Below are 21,777 nucleotides of genomic sequence, written 5' to 3' on the forward strand. Positions count from 1 at the left end.
GGAGGCCATTCGGCCCATCACATCTGTACCAAACCCTTTGCAAGACTGCCCTACTGAGTCCCAGTCCCCCACCCTATTCCTGAAACTCCACCCTAAGGGGCACTTTAGCGTGGCCAATCCACCAACCTGCACATCTTTGGATTGTGGGAGAAAACCGGAGCACCCGGAGGAAATCTACATAGACACAGGGAGAATGTGCAAATTCCACAGTCACCCGAGGTCGGAATAGAACCCGGGTCCCTGACATTGAGGCAGCAGTGCTAACCATTGTGCCACCCATCCCATCACTTTGTATTTTGTGCTCCAAACACCTTGAGACAGTTTGTGTCTGCATGGGTTTTCTATGGGTGCTCCTGTTTCCTCCCACAAGTCCCGAAAGACGTGCTGTTAGGTAAATTGGACATTCTGAATTCTTCCTCGGTGTACCCGAACAGGCACCGGAATGTGGCGACAAGGGGTTTTTCACAGTAATTGCATTGCAGTGTTAATGTAAGCCTACTTCTGACAATAAAGATTATTATAAAGATGCTGTATGAATGAATGTTGTTGGTGAACTGACTAAAAGATTTGACTGGGTCAGATAAGTAACTTTCTGTTCAATTATTTTTTAACCTTGATTTTTCATTACATACATTGGCTATATTTTTATAGATTGTGTTCAGTGGAAAAGTATATAATATGCATTTTGAAGTAAAATATAATGCATGTTTCTATTGAACTGAACACTGAGCCAACAGTTCACGATACTGACTGCAGTTGGAAAGCGAGAGTAAATTATGATTGAAGTGCAGCTGTGGGTCTGTCCTTTCTTTCGTTATATTTTAGATTAATTATTGATTAACTTGCAGGCAGAAAGACTACTGAAGCAGATTGGTGTGAAAAATGTCAAGCTTACAGAATATGAGATGAACATTGCAGCCCATCTAGTGGACCCCTTGAGTATGCAAGTAAGACATGTTTTAATTATATTCTATGTTCTTGCTGTTTCGAAAGGTAAAGTGCGGATGAAATAGAATTACTAATTCTTATATTAACTATGCACCATTGCAATTGGCGTATACTGGAAATCTCATTCCTAATATGAAATTCAATTTTCTTTTTAGCTTGCAATTTAAATTTATTTATCCCTACCATGGGTTAAGGCACCACTTGATTTTTGTCTTGCTCCAGCTAGCCTTAGTTAGCCAGTGTTAGAAGGAGTCATGGGCATGGCACCTCTTCTGAACAGTTGAAAGTTAATGGCCATTTTCCCTAAATGGAAGTACCGTTTGAAAGACCTGACATTCTTTAGTAATATCTCTTCGCGTCCTAATAAATTTCATGTTCTATTTCATTCAACTGGCAAGTGATCTGGTGCCAGACTCCTGTTAATCGTGTTCTGGAGCTGACTTGTAAAAGGAACCAAAGAGCAGCCTCTGGAAACTCATCCCCCTTTTTGAATCGCCTCTGTCCATGTGGAAAGAGTAATCTTCACCTCTCTTTAACAGTACGTCTAGGATTAGGAGCTTGCTGTTCAGAGAGCTGCGATTATGACCTTGTATCTTTGTGATAAAAGTCTACACTTTTGAGCAAAATATGCAATATCTTAAACTGCTTTTAAAAATAAATTTAGAATACCCAATTCATTTTTATTCCAAATAAGGGGCAATTTAGCGTGGCCAATCCACCAACCCTGCGCATCTTTTGGGTTGTGGGGGCGGAACCCATGCAAAGACGGGGAGAATGTGCAAACTCCACACGGACAGTGACCCAGAGCTGGGATCGAACCTGGGACCTTAGCGCCGTAAGGCCGCAGTGCTAACCCACTGCACCATCGTGCTGCCCTTTCAACTGTTTAATTAATTTTAAATTAGTCTTAATTAACAATTTTGACTTGACTGGAGTTTTGTGTCCAATTTTGGACACAGCACTTAGAAAGGATGTGATGGCTTTAGAAAATGTACCAGAAAGATTCAAGAGAATGGTTCCAGTGTTGAGGGAGTTCAGTGAGATGGATGGATTGGAGAAACTGGGTTGTTCTCCTTCGAGAATTGATGGGTGAGAGGAGATTTGAGGTCGAGATAGAAAGTAACTGTTCCAATTAGTGGGAGGGTCGAGCACAAGAATACACAAATTTGAAGTGATTGGCCATGAAACAACATGATAACTTTTTTATGCAACAGGTGATTAGGACCTAGAGTGCACTGTCTGAGGGTGTGGTGGAGAGTAATTCAGTTGTGGCTTTCAAAGGCAACTGGATAAGCACCTGAAGAGAAATTTGCAACACTATAGGGAGCTAAGTTGCTCCAGCAGAGACTGTTGGCTCATGCTTCACTGGCCAAATGACATTCCTCCTGTACTGTAACCAATCTGATTTTAGTTGAGGGCAAAAGGTTCACTTTTTAGCTTAATTCTGACTGATTAAATAGAAGGTCAATCGTGATGGAAATATAAGGTCAATCGTGATCCTCATGACCAAACCCATCCTGAATTTTAACATATTCTCCTATCTGAAACCAATAGAGATCTTAAGCAATTGTAGCTGCATTTAAATTTCTATTGATTGTTCTACACAATCTGACCTATAATGAAAACCAAAATTGCAAATTAAAAATTTAACAAAAAGAGGAGGTGCAATACAGTTTGTGGCTCAAGCTGATGTCTTATTTTTCAAGAAATTAAAACTTATTTGCAGTATGATTTAAGCTTGTTAATATGTTTTTAAAAAAGTGAATAATCTATACTGCGTGCAAGTTTTAAAAAATATTTTTATTCAGATTTAACATTTTGTACATTAAAAAAAAAACAAGACGAACTACAACCTGCCCCCACCCCCACTTGCCACCAACCACCACCCCAATAACGCTACAACTCCCTCCCCTGGCAGCTAACGGTAACCAACTCTTTTAAAGTGCAAAATAAACAACCTCATCTCTTGTGGAACCCTCAATCGCCTTCCTCAAAGCAAACTTAACCTTCTTCAAATACAAAAACTCCTTTGGGTCCCCAAGCCACAGAGGCACAGGGTGGAGAGGCTGGCCTCCACCCTAACAGGACCCGCCTGCGAGCAATCAGCGAGGTGAAGGCTAAAACATCTGTCCCAGCTCCCATCTGCAGCTTCAGCACCCCAAAGCTGGCCCCCAGGGAACTGGGTTCCAAGTCGAAGCAGGATCGTCGACATGGTGCTAGACAATGACCTCTAAAATCTCTCCAACTTTGTGCAGGACCAGAACATGTGTGCATGATTGGCCAGACCTCTCCCCACTGCTCACAAACGTCAAACGACCGGCTCAACCGTGACCTCGTCAGATGCACCACCTTTTAACTGTATTAGCCCCAGCTTCGCACACAAGGTTGAGGCATTCACTCGATGCAGTACTTAACGCCACAATCCCTCCTCCAGCGCCACCCCAACTCCTCCATCCACGTGGCTGTAACCCCCTTCAATGACACCATATCCTCCTCCAATATCCTCACATAAATCGCCGAGATGACCCCATCATTTTTGTTAATGCAACATGGCGGTGGCTAAGAAGCGAGAGCAGTCGGCAGCAGAAGGCGGGTCGGAGTCGGCAGACGAGGAGTGGGTGGGACCGCTGCCATCTCAGGCTGTGCAGCCAAAGAAAAGGAAAGTTCTTGACTTTGAACATGTGTATCTGGACAACTTGGCGAGTGCTTCAATGTATGAGCGTAGCTACATGCACAGGGATATTATTATGACATGGTGTGCACCCGGACCGATTTCATAATAACCGCCAGTCAAGATGGACATGTCAAATTCTGGAAGAAGAAGTATGACGAAGGAATAGAGTTTGTTAAGCACTTTCGCAGTCATTTAGGAGTTATTGAATCTATCTGTGTTAGTGCAGAAGGTGTTCTGTTCTGTTGGTGATGACCAGGCAATGAAGATTTTTGATGTAGTGAACTTTGATATGATTAACATGCTCAAATTAGGGTAGGGAATAGTGTAGAGGGACTTTAGAAGGGTATCACAGGACGGTGCAACATCGTCGGCCGAAGGGCCTGTACTGCGCTGTAATGTTCTATGTTCTTTCACCGGCAACGCCCTCTCCAACAATGGGGAGGGCAGTGCCACCAGAAACATCGGGTAAATCTTCCTCGCAAAGTCCTGCACCTGCATATACTAAAGGCCCCTTCGCGGAATTCTAAGGTTCTCCTGTTAACTCCTCCGAACTCGCAAACCGCCCTTCGAAAAATAAGTCCCTCATTTCCGTCACATCCTGCTCTTCCCAACCCCGAAACCTAGCATCCAGCCTCGCCGGATCAGCCACATGATTCTCCTGGACCGGAATCATCTTCGACCCCACCCTAACTTGAAATACCTCCCAAATTGCCTCCATATCTTCAAACTGGCCACAGACTACCTGAGTATTTCCCAGGGGTAAATGGGAGTGGCCCTTGCTAGCACCCGCAAACCCGGCGCCCGACAAGAGCCTACCTCCATTTTCACCCACATTGCCTCCGGCTCCCTACCCCAGCCCCATCCCTTCTCCGCGTTCACCGCCCAATAATAATACAACAGATTTGGAATCCGCTGACTGTTGCTGTCTTTCTCTAAAGCACAATCTTCCGAAACAACCCCTCCCCCATACAAACCGATCCACCCCCACTAAAAACACCTTCGGCAAAAAGACCAGTAAGCACTGGAATAAAAATGAAAACCGTGGCAAGATATTCATCTTTACCGCCTGCACGCGGCCCGCCAACGATAAGGAAGATTATCCCACCTTGATAAATTTGCCTTAACCCGACCCACTAGGCTTGTAAAATTCAACTTGTGGAACGGGCCCAGTCCCGAGCCACCCGCGCCTTCAAATATCTAAAGTAAGTCATTGCCACAGCATCCTCTAATTACCCCAACCTTATTGGAGACGGTTCATAAGAGTTCCTGCAAAATTGGGTGAAAAGTGCCAAAAAGCGCAAGCTCTAGTGGGAGCCACCCAATGTGCGACCTCCACCTACATGTCGCCACTGGAAGTCCCCCGAGTTTAACATGCGGTGCTGGGTGAAAAATTAATCAATTCCCCCATCCTATCCCCACAATCCCACCCAACCTTCAGGGCAATTTAGCATGGCCAATCCACCTAGCCTGCAAATCTTTGGACTGTGGGAGGAAACCGGAGCACCCCAAGGAAACTCATGCAGACAGGAAGAGAACGTGCAAACTCTACACACTTGCCTGAGGTCGGAATTGACCCTGGGTAATGTGAGACATCAGTGCTAACCACTATGCCACCGTGCTTCAAAGTTTAGAATGAGCACAAAGCATTTAAATTCAGGAGTTAAGAAACTGTTTACTTAGTTGCAATTGCTAAATTAATTTCATATTTGAAAGCATAAAATTCATTCTCATCCAAGTATGATCCTATGTTCTGCTGAAAGATCCTCTACTTGAAACGTTCACTGTTTTCCCCTCCACCTGACCCGCAGAGTATTTCCAGCATTTTCTGTTTTTATTTCAGCTTTCCAGTATCTGCAGTATTCCTCTTTTCGATTTGGTCTTTAAAACTGCTGTCTTGGCTATACAGCAATAAAAACGAATCCTTGTAGTAAATTGGAGTACTTTTTGTCATCTCAGTTCCTGCTTGTAGATACCTGATGAGGAATCCTGGGAATCAACCTTGGTTATCATCAAAGAAATTCTGAAATTGAGGTCTGAGCCATGCTGATTTCAATCACTCAACCAACAGTTAACATACACACACTTGTTTGCCCTCCGTTGGACAAATTATGTGAATGGCAATTTCATTAGTTATTTGTGTTTTATTAAAAGCAGTTGTGAGTTTCTGAAATTCTATTTCATAGACCTACCAGAGTAATTATTCTTTGATTCAGAGGCAGAATTCAATTTCGTTTGGAGTTGCGACAAGTTTGTGCATATACAGTATGTTGACAGTGCATCAATGTTACTCCTTCCTCATTTGCTTGTGTCATGTCTTTGACATTCCACTGAGAGCCAGTTCTGCAGATGAGGTACTTTAAACCATAATTTAAACTGAATTTAGTGTGAAGGTCAGCTTTCTACCCCTCATACTTGTTAAACTACCTTCAATAAACAAGCCATGATGTGGAGATGCCGGCGTTGGACTGGGGTGAGCACAGTAAGAAGTCTTACAACACCAGGTTAAAGTCCAACAGGTTTGTTTCAAACACGAGCTTTCGGAGCACGGCTCCTTCTTCAGGTGAATCATTCACCTGAAGAAGGAGCCGTGCTCCGAAAGCTCGTGTTTGAAACAAACCTGTTGGACTTTAACCTGGTGTTGTAAGACTTCTTACTGTTCAATAAACAAGATATCTAAAAATAAGAATTATGCCTAATGTGGGCTTAGTGCCAGCTAACATTCAATCTTTAGAACATAAAATAAGCTACTGCTGCAGCAGCTTGCACCAATTGTGACATGCAATGTCTTAACTATTTGTAACATTCCAGTACAGTTGGACAGCAGAAATTGCATCAAATTATTTTACTCATGCTTACAAAGACCGCTTTATAATAAAGTTACATTTTGATGACTGTATTACATTGGTGATGGCAATAAAAACAGTGCACCATATTCATTTTCAGAATTTTAAAAAAATGTGTCCCTTTAGATAATACTCCTGAGTTGATAAAGGCATAAAACTTTCAGGACACATGAAATCAAAGGATAATTCTGGAAGAGAAACAATTGCTGCTGTTTCTACTTTTAGAAATCACGTGTGAGAAACACGACGAGATTCCTCTTGTAGATTGCTAACTTAAATATTACTAAACATCTCTGATTATTTAAGGCTTTTAAGCACTGTAATTGGCATTTGGAAAAATAAATCATCTAACATTTTCAACATACCGCTAAAGTTTAACTGTGCTCCTCTAATTGGATAGTTTTGACGTGCAAATTATTATTGTCACCAAAAAGATAACCGCTTTTTTAAAAATGGCAACACAGGAAAATAAATTTGCCACTGAAATTAGACCATATATGGGCAGCATGGTGGTGCAGTGGTTAGCACTGCTGCCTCTGATGCTGAGGACCTGGGTTTGATTCCAGCCCCGGGTCACTGCCCATTTGGAGTTTGCACATTCTCCCCGTGTCTGCGTCGGTCTCACCCCCACAACTCAAAGATGTGCAGGGTAGGTAGATTGGCCAGGAGGGCAGCACGGTGGCGCAGTGGGTTAGCCCTGCAGCCTCACGACGCCGAGGTCCCAGGTTCGATCCCGGCTCTGGGTCACTGTCCGTGTGGAGTTTGCACATTCTCCCCGTGTCTGCGTGGGTTTCGCCCCCACTACCCAAAGATGTGCAGGGGAGGTGGATTGGCTACGCTAAATTGCCACTTAATTGGAAAAAATGAATTGGGTACTCTAAAAAAATTTTTAAAAAAGGTAGATTGGCCATGCTAAATTACCCCTTAATTGGAAAAAAAAGAATTGGACACTTTAAATTTAAAAACAAAAAAGAAATTAGTCCATATTTGTTTTCTTTGAATGCATTGAGCATTATTTCAATTAAACTACCTTGAACCATTTCCAATGGTTGTTCAGTTCTGTTTTCATGTGCTTTCAATAGGTTACCTGGGATGATGTTGCTGGCTTGGATGAAGTCATTTCCGAGCTCAAAGATACAGTGTTGCTGCCCATTCAAAAAAGGCACCTTTTTGAAGGTTCAAGGCTGCTGCAGCCTCCAAAAGGTATATGGTAATCTCAACATAAATTTTTACTTGAGGCTAGCCCTCCTTTGTCATAGTACATGAAAGATAATACAGCTAAGGACTTTTGAATTGTATTTTAAGCAAATGACCAGTTGGCAGGCTTGTTCAGACTTGTTCAGACTGGAAGTCTGCAATGTTGGTTATTCAATCTGGATAATCGAGGTTGCAGTGTTGTTTGGTAGTGATGGAATAACCCGACATGGAGTTTGGACAATGAATCTTGCTCGAAAACATTACCTCTCAAAGCTGGGCTAGCTAATTGTAGCTTGTCGACTGTCCTTTTTGCTCCAGTTGTTGTTTGATATTGGAACAGGAGGGAAACCACTCACAATGTGACATACACTCAATGGAATATAAGAATTCTTGTTGACAGGCGATGGGATAAAGCACAGCAAAGGATCCTGCAGCTGACATGCGAGCTGGCTTACTACTCATATCAGTATCACTGCACTGAGAGGTATGATTGGCAAAAGACCACACTGGCTTCTCCCTTCTGTTAAGTAGTTTTTAATATTTATGCAACACCCATCAGAAGTAAAGCAAATCACAGTGGGAGACTTCATGTGTGGGCTGACAACTAGAATGATACACTGATTTTAATGATTTGAGGAAAGCTGATAAGAGGCCCTGCGCTTTGACAAAATGCATTGAGAATGAGCTGGCATCATCAGCCTAATCTTGCACCAACCAGACAAACAATACTGATCCTGGATGTATCTATGAGCCAGAAACCAGCATTTGATAAATTATATCTTTGGCTCGTAGTCTGATGTGAAAGGTATAAACATTGGACAGAGCGCAGAACATTGGGAATATTAATTGTATGAAATGCTTTATGCCATTGTTGGCATCCAACCACATTGGTGCAAAATTGCCTTGAAACCTATTAGATGCTTAAATATGATGGGACTAAAGGACCCAAATTGGAGCTGTGCAGAACCTACAGTAAAGAGATTTCCTCTAGTGTAGCACCTACAGACGCATCACTAACAAGTGATTTCCACTACAGGATACCCTGCATTGTAGTTATAGATGAAGCCATACCAGTCACACAAAAGCCACATAATAATGTGGATAAAATCACCACAAGTTAATGAAGCCATCAAGGCAATGAAGATCATTAAAGCTCCAGGACACAGTGGAACTCCTGAAAAGATTTACGTGGATAGATCCCATTGTATTTTTGCATTTTACGACCATACCTACTCTTGTCTTGTACGCCTGTGCATTTGCACCAAGCATCAACCATGTGTAGTACAAGACCGAGAAATTCTTCAGTGAGGTCTACTCATGGCTACAGCTTGGTCCTTAATCCATTTCACATTTAAGCACCTAATGTGCTCCAAGTTGATTCTGCAGCAATGTAGTTGGTTTGCCAATCATATCTTAGAATTGTATCATACAATGGTCAGTGCAGCATTCTGCTCCCCACAACTACATATTTCTAATGAAGTACTGATTATCTCTCTTTATATATGCACACTTCTAACTTAACCTCCAAAATCTACTTTGGAGATAGCAAATAGAAACTGAATTTTCTTGGGTTTTTAGTAGTATGATGAAACCCATGTTTAAGCAACTTCCGTTGTTTATGTTTCAGGAGTACTCCTGTTTGGGCCTCCAGGCTGTGGAAAGACTCTTATTGCCAAGGCTACTGCGAAAGAAGCAGGTTGTCGGTTTATTAATCTCCAGCCTTCCACTTTGACAGATAAATGGTATGGAGAATCCCAAAAACTGGCTGCAGCTGTTTTCTCATTGGCTATAAAGCTGCAACCTGCCATTGTCTTTATTGATGAAATAGGTAAGAATCTGTAATTTAGGTTATTATATCTTGTTTGAAGTCGCTAACACTAGACTATAGAGAACAGTACAGCACAGAACAGGCCCTTCAGCCCTCGATGTTGTGCCGAGCAATGATCACCCTACGTAACCCAACAATCCCCCCATTAACCTTACACTACGGGCAATTTAGCATGGCCAATCCACCTAACCTGCACATCTTTGGACTGTGGGAGGAAACCGGAGCACCCGGAGGAAACCCACGCACACACGGGGAGGACGTGCAGACTCCACACAGACAGTGACCCAGCCGGGAATCGAACCTGGGACCCTGGAGCTGTGAAGCATTGATGCTAACCACCATGCTACCGTGAGGCCCCATGGTGGCCATAATTGCGACTATAGATTTTTAACATCTACAGCTATCTTTCTCCTCCTCCTTTCTCTCCCCCCCCCCCCCCCCCCCCCCCCCCCCAGGATCTACACTGTTGGTAAGTCTGATGTTATTCTTGATCTGTTATCCTATCAACTACATTGTTCCTGAACTTCGCCTTTCAACTGGCTGCCTGGTCCCACACACTCTGATTAGGAACAGATGATCAGAATATCATGACTGATGTGTTATAGTCCGACCTCTGATCTGCTAACTCTTTGAGCTGGCCAAGATTGGTAAATGTAAGGAGGAGCAAAACACCGAACAAACTAAGAATAATAGCATTTGACAAAAATACAAATGGTGCAAATTCAGTTGCATGAAAACAGCACTTGTGGGAGTAGACCATTCGGCCCTTCAAACCTTCTCCCACTATTCAGTAAGATCATGGCTGATTTGATTGAGTTCTCAACTCCACTTCTTTGTCTGACCCTAAAACCCCTGACTCTCTTGTCTATCAAAAATCTAACTCTGCCTTGAGTACATTCGATGACCCAACTTCCACCATTTTGTGGGGAAGAGAATTCCATAATCTAATGATTCTCAGAGAGAAAAATGTTTCCTCATCTCCATCATAAAATGGCGACTCTTATTTATGAACTGTGTTCCCTAGTTCTAGTCTCCCTCATAGGGGAAACACCCCCCCCACAGTGTCCACCCCATAGGATGGAATTATCAACAAAGCTTATTTTCCTATGCTGACTCTGAGGCAGAGATTTGCGGCCTCGATGGTGTCTATTATTCAATCCTATGCCACCGAGCCGCCTTGGCTTTGATATTGAGCCATGGGGATCCCAGTCGTCCTCTTGATTTTTCTCAGTAATTTTTGTTTATTACCAGCAAATTATATTTAAGCTGGCCTCTTATCCTCCAATATGGAGAAGTTCGATCTGTACATTGGGGAGAAAGAAAATGAGAGGGGATGGTAATGGTGAGGTGAAAGGAACATAAATGTCAGGGTAGACCTTTTGGGCTGAATAGCCTGCTTCTGTAATGCTTTGCACTGAATTGTAATGTTCACGGTTTCTTGTCTGTAAATGTCAAGGCTTTCAACAGCTCACTTTAAAAAAAAAAAAAATTGAACATCGGTTATTCAGTACTGTGCATGCGACTCAGTTTTTTTTTCAATTTAGAGTACCCAACGTTTTTCACTATAGGGGCAATTTAGCGTGGCCAATCCACCTACCCTACACATTTTTGGGTTGTGGGGGGTGAAACCCACACAAACACTGGGAGAGTATGCAAACTCCACTCGGACAGTGACCCAGAGCCGGGATCGAACTTGGGACCTCGACAACCTCGATGCCGTGAGACAGCAGTACTAACCACTGCGCCACCGTGCTGCCCTATGCAGCTTTCAATTTATGTAAAACCTCTTGCAATCAGCATTTCAAATTCTTCCAATCTTGTGTATATAATTGCATTCAGGGTCTAGGTTTCACACATGTATTAAACAATCATGGCATTTGATCATCTTGATAAAGGGATCGAGATCGGTTACGCATGCGGGCAAACATTTGGCAGTTGAAATATAACCAGAGAAAAGGTGATGTTATCCACTTTCATGAGAAGATTTGAAAAGTTGAATATTATTTAAATGGAGAGACACTACAGAATGCTCTACAGGGGGACCTGGTGTCCTTATATGAATCACAAAATGTTGGCATGCAGGTACAGCAAGTAATTAGAACTCAATGGACATTGTTGGTATCTTTCACAAGGAATTATAAATTGACCTTGGAATGAAGAATGCACACAACTTTGTCTCACTCCACACTTGACCTTTACTTTGTCTCCAGTAAACAATCTGGATAATTTAACTGTTCCGTCAAGCCAAATAGAATTTAGAATGTAATTATTGAATAACCCTGTACTTCATCAAAGGCCACTTTGTGATCAGTGAAGCATAGATAGAGGCTATGCTGAGCTCCTAATGCTTATACTCGCATTGTTTGCAATCAGATGCTGTATGAATATTTTTTTCCATTTGTAGAAAGGAGCTTGTTCAATGATTTCCATATTGATGAAGGGTCTCATTCAAGCAAATTTTAATTACATGACTCCCAACTCCCATTATTTGATGATTGCTGTACTCCCCTGGCATTGCAACAAGAGCACACTACAGAAGATCGTGAGGGGTTGTGCCCTGTATCATGCACAAGACTGCAGTTATATATAGCTTCTCCAGCTTGTATCATCAGTGTGGGTTGCAACATGTCAGATTGAGATTCATGTCAGTTTGAGGTTCTTCCCAATACTTTTGCCTTGTTCACAGCTGCAAGAAAGTTTGTGGAAGCAAAGTCTTCAGTCAACTGAAACCTGCATTCTTACATGTGTTGTGTACAAGATCAGGGTGCCTGGGTTTAACAAATTACTATTAGTTAAGATATGTTAACCCTGTCAAAAATATCTCTTCTGCCTATTACTTTCTCCCATAATAAAATGCCATCAGACAATTTTTGTACAGACTAAAACGACTTGTTCAGTTTTATTTATGGGATAAAAACACAGTAATCAAAAGACACAGCAAGATGCTCAACATCATTGCTGGAAATTGGGATAAAGCCATTAAATCTTGTCCTTTTAGTATTTTGCTCCTACCAGCTGGCCTATTTGAATGAAGTAGTTTTGTTTTTTGGTGGTTATTTATGATCAAATCTGTGTGGTTGAAGCAGGTTACTTCTTGAACAAGGGATTTTAAAGTTTTCCCATAAATGTCATTTTCTGTCTTCCGGTTTGAATCTTGGAGTGATGACCACTATTTTAACTCGCACTACTTTAAAAACTATTTTGAATAAAGAGAGAAAGTCATCTATTTGACTTTATCCATTATCCCCTTCTGGTGCTTTATCTTTTTTTCATGTCCTTTATGGTAAACCAACTCTTGTTTTTCTATGCCACCTCCTGGCAACCTGTATTCGCACCATCCTCATTTGCTGTCTTCAACTTGGTGCCATTTTTGTTTTTTGGCTGCATGTGGCTTATTTTTGAACTGTTGATCTCCTTTTACTTTGTCATGGTTTGCTGTTGTATCTTTCTGCTTCCTTCAAAGAAGCATTCATCTATTGCTCTTCCCTCACTTTCTGTTCCCCTATAATAATCACTGATTCTTATTCAGCCCTTCACTGGCTCACGTCCATGTATCAAAGTGCATGTACTGGATGAATAAAGTATTTGGTTAGAGATTGATCTTGACATAAATGTGGGATTTGATATTCCTACAATGATGTCCTTGTGTTTGAGAAGTCTTGAGACTGGATGCTGTATCATTCACAGTTCTGACAAAAGTCTGGATGACTATATTGTTTAAATTGAACCAATCTAATCAGTATATAAATGTACAGTATTAGTATCTTGTTTTATAGAGCAGTCCGTTATAACCAATAGCACACTGCTGCCAGGAATCTAGGGATGATGTGGCGATGCCGGCATTGGACTGGGGTGAGCACAGTAAGAAGTCTTACAACACCAGGTTAAAGTCCAACAGGTTTGTTCAAACACTAGCTTTCGGAGCACTGAGGAAGGAGCAGTGCTCCGAAAGCTAGTGTTTGAAACAAACCTGTTGGACTTTAACCTGGTGTTGTAAGACTTCTTACAGGAATCTAGGGTGCATCTGTTGACACCTCCAGGAAACTCTGCTCTGGATTATATTAGAGTGTGATCCCACTGAGACTGAATCAGCAGACAGGACTAGAAAATATCTATGAAAAATAAGTTTAGGGTAACTGTGGAAAACAACAAGGAGCAAAAATAATTCTTTAGACAGGACCAATCTAACCAGGATGAGAATGGATCTATCTGGTTCATGTAAATTGGTATCAAAGTTTAGCAGGCAGAACTACATTGGGACAATTCGCTGCCTTCAAAGAGAAGATGGTTCGGGCACAGTTGAGGTCTAATGAAAGAGAGGGAAAGATGAAGCAGAAAAAGGATTACTATGACAGATATTGGGTTGATAATGCAAGTGAGAACCAGGCTGAATATAGCAAGTTAAGAGGCAAAGAGAAAAAATAAATATAAAAAGCAAAGCGAATGAGATGAGACTGATACCTAATACAATATCCAAAAGTGTTCAATAGCAATAGTTACAGCATAGTAAAAGGGAGGAGGGGATGGTTGGGTTGATTAGGGATAAAATGGATTGATGCTTGGATGCTGGGGGAATGATGCTTGAGGTACCAAATGAGTACTTTGCATCTGTACCAGGGAAGATTCTACGCAGTTGTAGTGAAAGGGAAACTGAGAGGCTGATGGGCTAAAAATTGATACATGGTGCCATTTTTGCTATTAGAAAGTCTAGCCATGCTTAAAGTTGATTGAGTCATAGAACATGACCAAGGAGACAGACAGCAGCATTAAAAACAGAATGGACTGACTGCATTCTGGGGAAAATCAAAGTGTGATGTTGCAGGCAAACAGGTAGCTGATTGAGCATGTATCCTTAAAAACTCAGGTAATTTTAGGCCTTGTGTGGTTTTATTAACAGTAGTAAAATTTATTTGATTGACTGGTGAGTGTTTCCGATTTTATCTTTGCAATTGGAGTAAGAACATTTATTTTGGTGATAATATAAGCACAGGCAGGACTAGAGACATTAATTAAAATTTAATCAGTAAAATAATTAAACACTATAAAGATGGATTTGCGGCTGCAGAATGTGCAAGCTTGTGGACACCAGTGTGATCCAAGGCAAACACATCTGCAGTAATTATCTGCCTCTGGATTGGATTGGATTGGATTTGTTTATTGTCACGTGTACCGAGGTACAGTGAAAAGTATTTTTCTGCAACCAGCTCAACAGATCATTCAGTACATGGGAAGAAAAGGGAATTAAACAAAATTCAAGAAAATACATAAAAGGGCAACACAAGATATACAATGTAACTACATAAGCATTGGCATCGGATGAAGCATACAGGGTGTAGTGTTAATGAGGTCAATCAATAAGAGGCTCATTTAGGAGTCTGGTGACAGTGGGGAAGAAGCTGTTTTTGAGTCTGTTCGTGCGTGTTCTCAGACTTCTGAATCTCCTGCCCGATGGAAGAAGTTGGAAAAGTGAGTAAGCCGGGTGTGAGGGATCCTTGATTATGCTGCTCGCTTTCCCCAGGCAGCGGGAGGTGTAGATGGAGTCCATGGATGGGAGGCAGGTTCGTGTGATGGACTGGGAGGTATTCACGACTCTCTGAAGTTCCTTGCGGTCCTGGGCCGAGCAGTTGCCATACCAGGCTGTGATTCAGCCCGATAGGATGCTTTCTATGGTGCATCTGTAAAAGTTGGCAAGGGTTAATGTGGACATGCTGAATTTCCTTAGTTTCCTGAGGAAGTATAGGCGCTGTTGTGCTTTCTTGGTGATAGCATCGACGTGAGTGGACCAGGACAGATTTTTGGTGATGTGCTCCCCTAGGAATTTGAAATGGAGGAACCTCGACTCAGAGTCATTGAGTTAGAGACAGAGCTGCAGAACCTGGACACTTTGTTCCAGGCAGTGGTCACCCCTGAGGATAGGGTCATCTGATTTGATCCACATTCAGGGACCAAAGAACAAAGAAAATTACAGCACAGGAACAGGCCCTTCGGCCCTCCCAGCCTGCGCCGATCCAGATCCTTTATCTAAACCTTTCTCCTAAAGAACAAAGAAAATTACAGCACAGGAAGGGTGTGCTGAAGGGTGTGACTGCAAATGTGGCAATTATAGGGATCGGTGGATTTTCACCACCACTCTGAAAGAGCACCCTACCTAGGCCCATACCCCCACCCTATCTCAGTAGCCCCACCTAACTTTGAACTATGAGGCAATTTAGCATGGCCAATCCACCTAATCTGCACACATTTGGACTGTGGGAGGAAATCGAAACCCCTGGAGGAAACCCACACAGACACTGGGAGAAAGTACAATCCAGAAGGTGAAAGCTGAGGAGTCTCAACCCTTGCAATTGTGCAGACTTACGGATAAATGCAGGGCTGCATGATGGATGAGAAAACTGACCATGTCACCATGGTACCAGACTCCTTTCAAGCAGGGAGGTGTTAATGGACAGTATAGTCAGGGTGATTGATACAGCTCTGCATCTGAGAGCATATGGCTCTCAAAACCTTTTACTGCAATGGGAGTTGAGTACCGGAGTAAAGAAGTCATGTGGCAATTGTAGAGAGACTTGGTGAGAGAGCACCTAGAGCACTGTGTACAGTTTTGTTTTCTGTACTCAAGAAAGATTATGCTTGCCATAGTGGGAGTGCAACAAAGGCTTACCAGCCTCAATCCTGGGATGGTGGCAGTGTTCTATGAGGAGGGATTGATGAGACTGGGCCTATATTCTCCAGAGTTTTGCAGTATGACAGGTGACCTCATTTGAAGCATACAATATTCTTAAAGAGTTTTGACGGTATGTGCAGGATGGATGTTTTTCCTGGTGGAGGAGTCCAGAACAAGGGGGCACAGACGAGAATAAGAGGTAGATTGTTTAGACCTGAGATGAGGAGAAATTCCTTTACTCAGTGTTGTTAATCTTTGGAATTCTCTACCCCAGAGAACTGTGGCGGCTCAGTCGTTGTGTATACACAAGACAGATGGGTAGATTTTAAAATATTAAATATATAAAGTGATGTGGGAAAATAGCATTGAGGTAGAGGATCAGCCATGATCTAGTTGAATGACTGAGCAGGCTTGACGAATGGCCTGCTCTCTTATTTCCATTGTTCCTAATTTGCGGCACCAAAGGAAGCTATTCAGCCCATCGAGGCCATGTCGGCTCACCACTGATCGGTCCAATCTCTATTCCCATAAGCCTTGCAAGTTTATTTCCTTCAAGTGCCCATCCAATTTCCCATTGGTAGCAAAGTTCTTCCTCACAGTTCCCCTGCATCTCTTGCCCAAAATCTTAAATCCAAGTCTCTATTGCTTGTACCATCAGCTAGTGGGAGCAGCTTTGATCTGTGTAGGTTTGTGCTCCTCCATCAAATTTCCCTTCAATAACCTTTCCTGGGGATGTTTGCCGCATGGAAAATGGCCCCAGCTTCTCCAACCTAACTTATCTGATGTGCTGCCACGCAGGTAAGGTACCCGCCACAGGTTATATACCATGGAGCTGGATGATATCAAGCTCCCTTCCCTGTGTCATCCCCTGCCATATTGACAGCTCTCCTGGATTCCTGGGTTGAGAAAATGCACCCCTCTTAAATCTCATAAATCTATGCCTATTTTTCTTCAGGTTACTTTTGAATCCCTCCAATTAATTCTCTACCATGTCGTAGTATTGAAACAGCTCCTATCAAAGTCACAAATGACATCCATTGGGACTGTAACTAAGGTAAACAGTCATTATCAACACTTGAAAGTCTTCCACGGTGTTTCGAAGTCACTAGGACCGGTTGGGTGCATCTGAGAGAAGTAAGGGTGGAAATTGTGGGGACACTGATCATAATCTTCCAATCCTCCTTTGATAAAGGAATGATGCCTGAGGAATGGAGAATAGGAAATGTTAAACCTCGTGATATAAGGATGGAAGGATGAACCAAGCAATTAATGGTCTGTCTGTTTGATCTGAAATGATTACCCAGTGTCTAAATTAAGTCACTGGGGGGTGATGGGGGCGTGGGGTAGGAAGAGAGAGGGAACCAGAGCAGCAGGCCAGCAAGTGTAGAGACTGGGGAAGAGCTTGAGACTAATTAAAATATAGCAAAGAGGGAGAGCAGGCAGAGGGAAGTCGCTGATCTCAGGTGGTCTGGAGTACGTTTGCTTCAACGCAACAAGTATAACAGGTAAGACCGATGAACTTGGAGCTTGGATTAATGTGGGAAATTATGATATTCATGCTATTCCGAAGACATGGTTAAAGGAGGGACAGGACTGGCAGATTAACGTTCCGGGATATCCATGTTTTAGACAAGACAGAGGGGTAGTAGAAAGGGTGGGGGAGTTGCATTACTGGTTAGGGATATACCACCGCTGTGATGAGGGAGGATATCTTTGAAGGATCCTGCAGTGAGGCATTATCGGTAGAACTCACAAATAGGAAGGGGCAACCACGATGTTGGGGTTGTACTATCTGCCTCCCAACAGCCAGCACGCTACAGAGGAACAGATATATAGTCAGATTCTGGAAAGGTGTGAAAATAGCAGGGTTGTTGTGGTACATGATTTTAATTTCCCCAATGTTGTCTGGGACTCTTTTAGTGCCAGAGATTCGGATGCAGAGCAATTTGGTGTCCAAGAGGGTTTTTTGAAACAGTATTTTGATAGTCCAACTAGAGAGGGCCCTTACTGGACCTAGTATTGGGGAATGAGCCCGGCCAGGTGACCAAAGTTTCAGTAGGAGAACATTTTGGGAATAGTGATCATAATTCCAAAGTTTTCAAATACTCGTGGATAAGGACAAGAGTGGTCCTCCACTGAGGGTGCTAAATTGGGGGAAAGCTAACTACTGCAGAATTCGGCAAGAGCTGGAGAATGTGGATTGGGAGTGGCTGTTTGAGGGTAAATCCACATTTGATATATGGGAGTCTTTTAAAGACCAATTGATTAGAGTACAGGACAGGCATGTCCCTGCAAAAATGAAGGGACTGAAATGGTAGGATTAGGGAACCATGGATGTCATGGGCAATTGTTAGACTTGTCAAAAAGAAAAAAGCATAAGGTCTAGGCAACTAAAATCAGACGAAGCTTTAGAATAATAGAATATAAGGAAATTAGGAACAAACTCAAATGGGGAGTTAGGACTAAAAGAGGCCATTAAATGTAATTGGCAAGCAGGGTCATGGTTACGCATGTATAAGGAGCAAGAAGGTAGCTAGGGAAAAAGTAGGCCAACTCAAGAGGAGAGGGAAGGTATGCTTGGAGTCCGAGGAGGTGGATGAGATCCTTAATGATTACTTTGCATCAGTATTCACCAAGGAGAGGGACATGACGGATGTTGAGGTTAGGAATGGGTGTGTAACTACTCTGAGACATTCAGCATAACGAAGGAGCAAGTGTTGGATATCTTAAAATGCAATGGGTAAACAAATCCCCAAGGCCGGATGGGATATATCCCAGGTTGCTGTGGGAGGCAAGAGGGGAAATAGTTGGTGTCTTAACAGATCTCTTTGCATCATCTTTGACCACAGACAAGGTTCCAGAGGACTGGAGAATAGCCAAGTTGTCCCTTTGTTTGAGATGGGAAGGAGGGACAATCCAGGTAATTATCGGTCAGTGAGCCTGACTTCAGTGGTGCGGAAGCTGTTGGAGAGATACTGAGGAACAGGATTTATTCATATTTGGAAGCGAATGAGCTTGTTAGTGATGGGCAACCTGCGTCGCACAGCTCCTCGGAACTTTGCCCCATGGACCTTAAACCTATGCCCCCTGGTGACTGACCCTTCCTCCCTGGGAAAGAGTGCCTGCCCCTCCACGGCCATGCCCCACATAATCTTGTAGACCTCTATCAGGTCACCCCTCAACCTCCGTCTTTCTAATGAAAACCGTCTGAGTCTATTCAGCCTCTCCACATAGCTAACACCCTCCAGAACAGGCAATGTCCTGGTAAATCTCCTCGGCACTCTCTCTCTCTCTCCAAAGCCTCCACATCCTTCTGGTAGTGTGGCGACCAGAATTGTGCGCAATATTCCAAGTGCGGCCGTACCAAAGTTCTATACAACTGTAGCATGACTTGCCAGTTTTTATACTCTATGCCCCGTCCAATGAAGGCAAGCATTCCGTATTGCTTTCTTGACTACCTTGTCCATTTGTGTTGCCACCTTCAAAGAACTTTGGACATGAACTCCCAGATCTCTCTGACTTTGTATATTCCTAAGTGGTTTGCCATTTATGATATATTTCCCCTCTATGTTAGACCTACCAAAATGCATTACCTCACATTTGTCCGGATTAAACTCCACTTGCCATTTCTCTGCCCAAGTCTTCAACCTATCTATGTCCTGCTGTATCTTCTGACAATCCTCAACACTATCTGCCACTCCACCAACCTTGGTATCATCCATGAACTTGGTAATCAGACCGGCTACATTTTCCTCCAAATCGTTTACACTACAAACAACAGAGGCCCCAAGCATCGATCCCTGTGGAACACCGCTAGTCACAGCCTTCCATTCAGGGGGGTGGCCTGTGTGGGGTGGGGGGGAGGCTCCTTCACGGGGGGGGGGGAAGAGAGGCTCCTTAACTGGGGGGGAGGAAGAGGCTCCTTCACTAGGCGGGAGGGGGGCCTCCGGTGGGGTCTGGCCCGCGATCGGGGCCCACCAATTGGTGGGCCGGCCTCCTCCTCCTCCCCCCCCCCCCCAAAGCCTAATTTCTTGCGCGCCGGCCCCTAAACACGGACTCCATGTTGAGTCGGGGCCAGCATGCTAAAGAAGTCACGGCGCGGAGGTTCTAGGTTCGATCCCGGCTCTAGGTCACTGTCCTTGTGGAGTTTGCACATTCTCCCCGTGTTTGCGTGGGTTGCTCCCACACAACCCAAAGATGTGCAGGTTAGGTGGATTGACCACGCTAAATTGCCCCTTAATTGGAAAAAAAATCAATTGGGTACAATAAATTTATTTTAAAAAAGAAGAAAAAGAAATATATCTTTTAGAAGACCCAATACCGCCTCCTTTTTAATGTTAACACGATCCAGACTGTCCACACACCCTACCCAAGAATCATCTTCCACAAAAATGGACTTTAGTAAGGCGTTTGATCGCGTCCCTCATGGCAGATTGGTACAAAAAGGAAAGTCGCATGGGATTTGGGGTGTGCTAGCCAGATGGACAAAGAACTGACTTGGCAACAGGAGACAGTAACAGTGGAAGGGAGTTTTTCAGAATGGAGATCTGTAACTAGTGGTGTTCCACAGAGATTAGCGCAGCGACCACTTTGTAATTTAATAAATGATCTGGAGAAAAATGTAGGTGGTCTGATTAGCAAGTTTGCATATGACACCGATAGAGGGAGTTGCAGATAGTGAAGGGGACTGTCAGAGAATACAGCAGAATATAGATAGATTGGAGAGTTGGGCAGAGAAATGGCAGATGGAGTTCAATCCCGACAAATGCCAAGTGATGCAGTTTGTAAGAGTCAGGTGTTAATTATATAATAAATGGCAGGACCCTTGGGCGCATTGACATACAGAGGGTTCTGGGTGTCCCATGAAAGTGGCAATGCAGGTAGCTAAGATGGTCAAAAAGGTATACAACATGCTGACCTTAATTGGCCGGGGCATTGAATACAAGAGTTGGCAGATCGTGTTACAGTATAGTTGGGCCACATTTGGAATATTGCATGCAGTTCTGGTTGCCACTCTACCAGAAGCATGTGGAAGCTTTGGAGAGAGTGCGAAGAAGGTTTACTAGGATATTGCCTAGTCCGGAGGATGTTAACTAGGAGGAGAGGTTGAATAAACTCAAACTGTTTTCATTGGAAAGACTGAGGCAGAGGGGAAATTTTTCTCAAGTGGAAGACTCAATTACAAGGGGGCACAGGTTCAAGGTGCGAGGGGGAAAGTTTAGGAGAGATGTGTGGGGAAGGTTTTTCATGCAGAGGGTGGTGGAGGGCTGGAACGAATTGCTAGTGAAGGCAGGCACGATAGCAATGTTTAATAACTTTGATTGTCACAAGTAGGCTTACATTAACGCTGCAATGAAGTTACTGTGAAAAGTCCCTAGTCGCCACATTCCGGCTACAAAGAGCTGGTACGGGAATTGAACCCGTGCTGCTAGCCTTGTTCTGCATCACAAACCAGCGGTCTAGCCAACTGAGCTAAACCAGCCCTCATAAGATGTATCTTGATGGACACAAAAACGAGCAGGGAGTGGAGGATACAGATCGGTTGGGCAATAAGTAGTAGGTCTAAATAAGGAATCTGGATTGGCGCAGGCTAGGAAGGTCAGAGGGCCTACTCCTGTGCTAT

At 43.3% G+C, this 21,777-nt stretch overlaps 1 protein-coding gene across 1 annotated transcript in view; it reads left to right on the forward strand.

The window, feature by feature from the left end:
- The window catches only part of atad1b (ATPase family AAA domain containing 1b), a 58,419-nt gene that overhangs the window by 18,855 nt on the left and 17,787 nt on the right, over positions 1–21,777 (forward strand). Inside the window, exons 3-5 of the mRNA XM_038821563.1 lie at positions 849–947; positions 7,548–7,668; positions 9,290–9,490. Coding sequence (XP_038677491.1) covers positions 849–947; positions 7,548–7,668; positions 9,290–9,490 — 421 coding nt within the window. The remainder of the gene's footprint in view (positions 1–848; positions 948–7,547; positions 7,669–9,289; positions 9,491–21,777) is intronic.

The sequence above is a fragment of the Scyliorhinus canicula genome, chromosome 16 (genome assembly GCF_902713615.1).
Source record: "Scyliorhinus canicula chromosome 16, sScyCan1.1, whole genome shotgun sequence".
NCBI classification, from domain to species: Eukaryota; Metazoa; Chordata; class Chondrichthyes; order Carcharhiniformes; family Scyliorhinidae; genus Scyliorhinus; species Scyliorhinus canicula.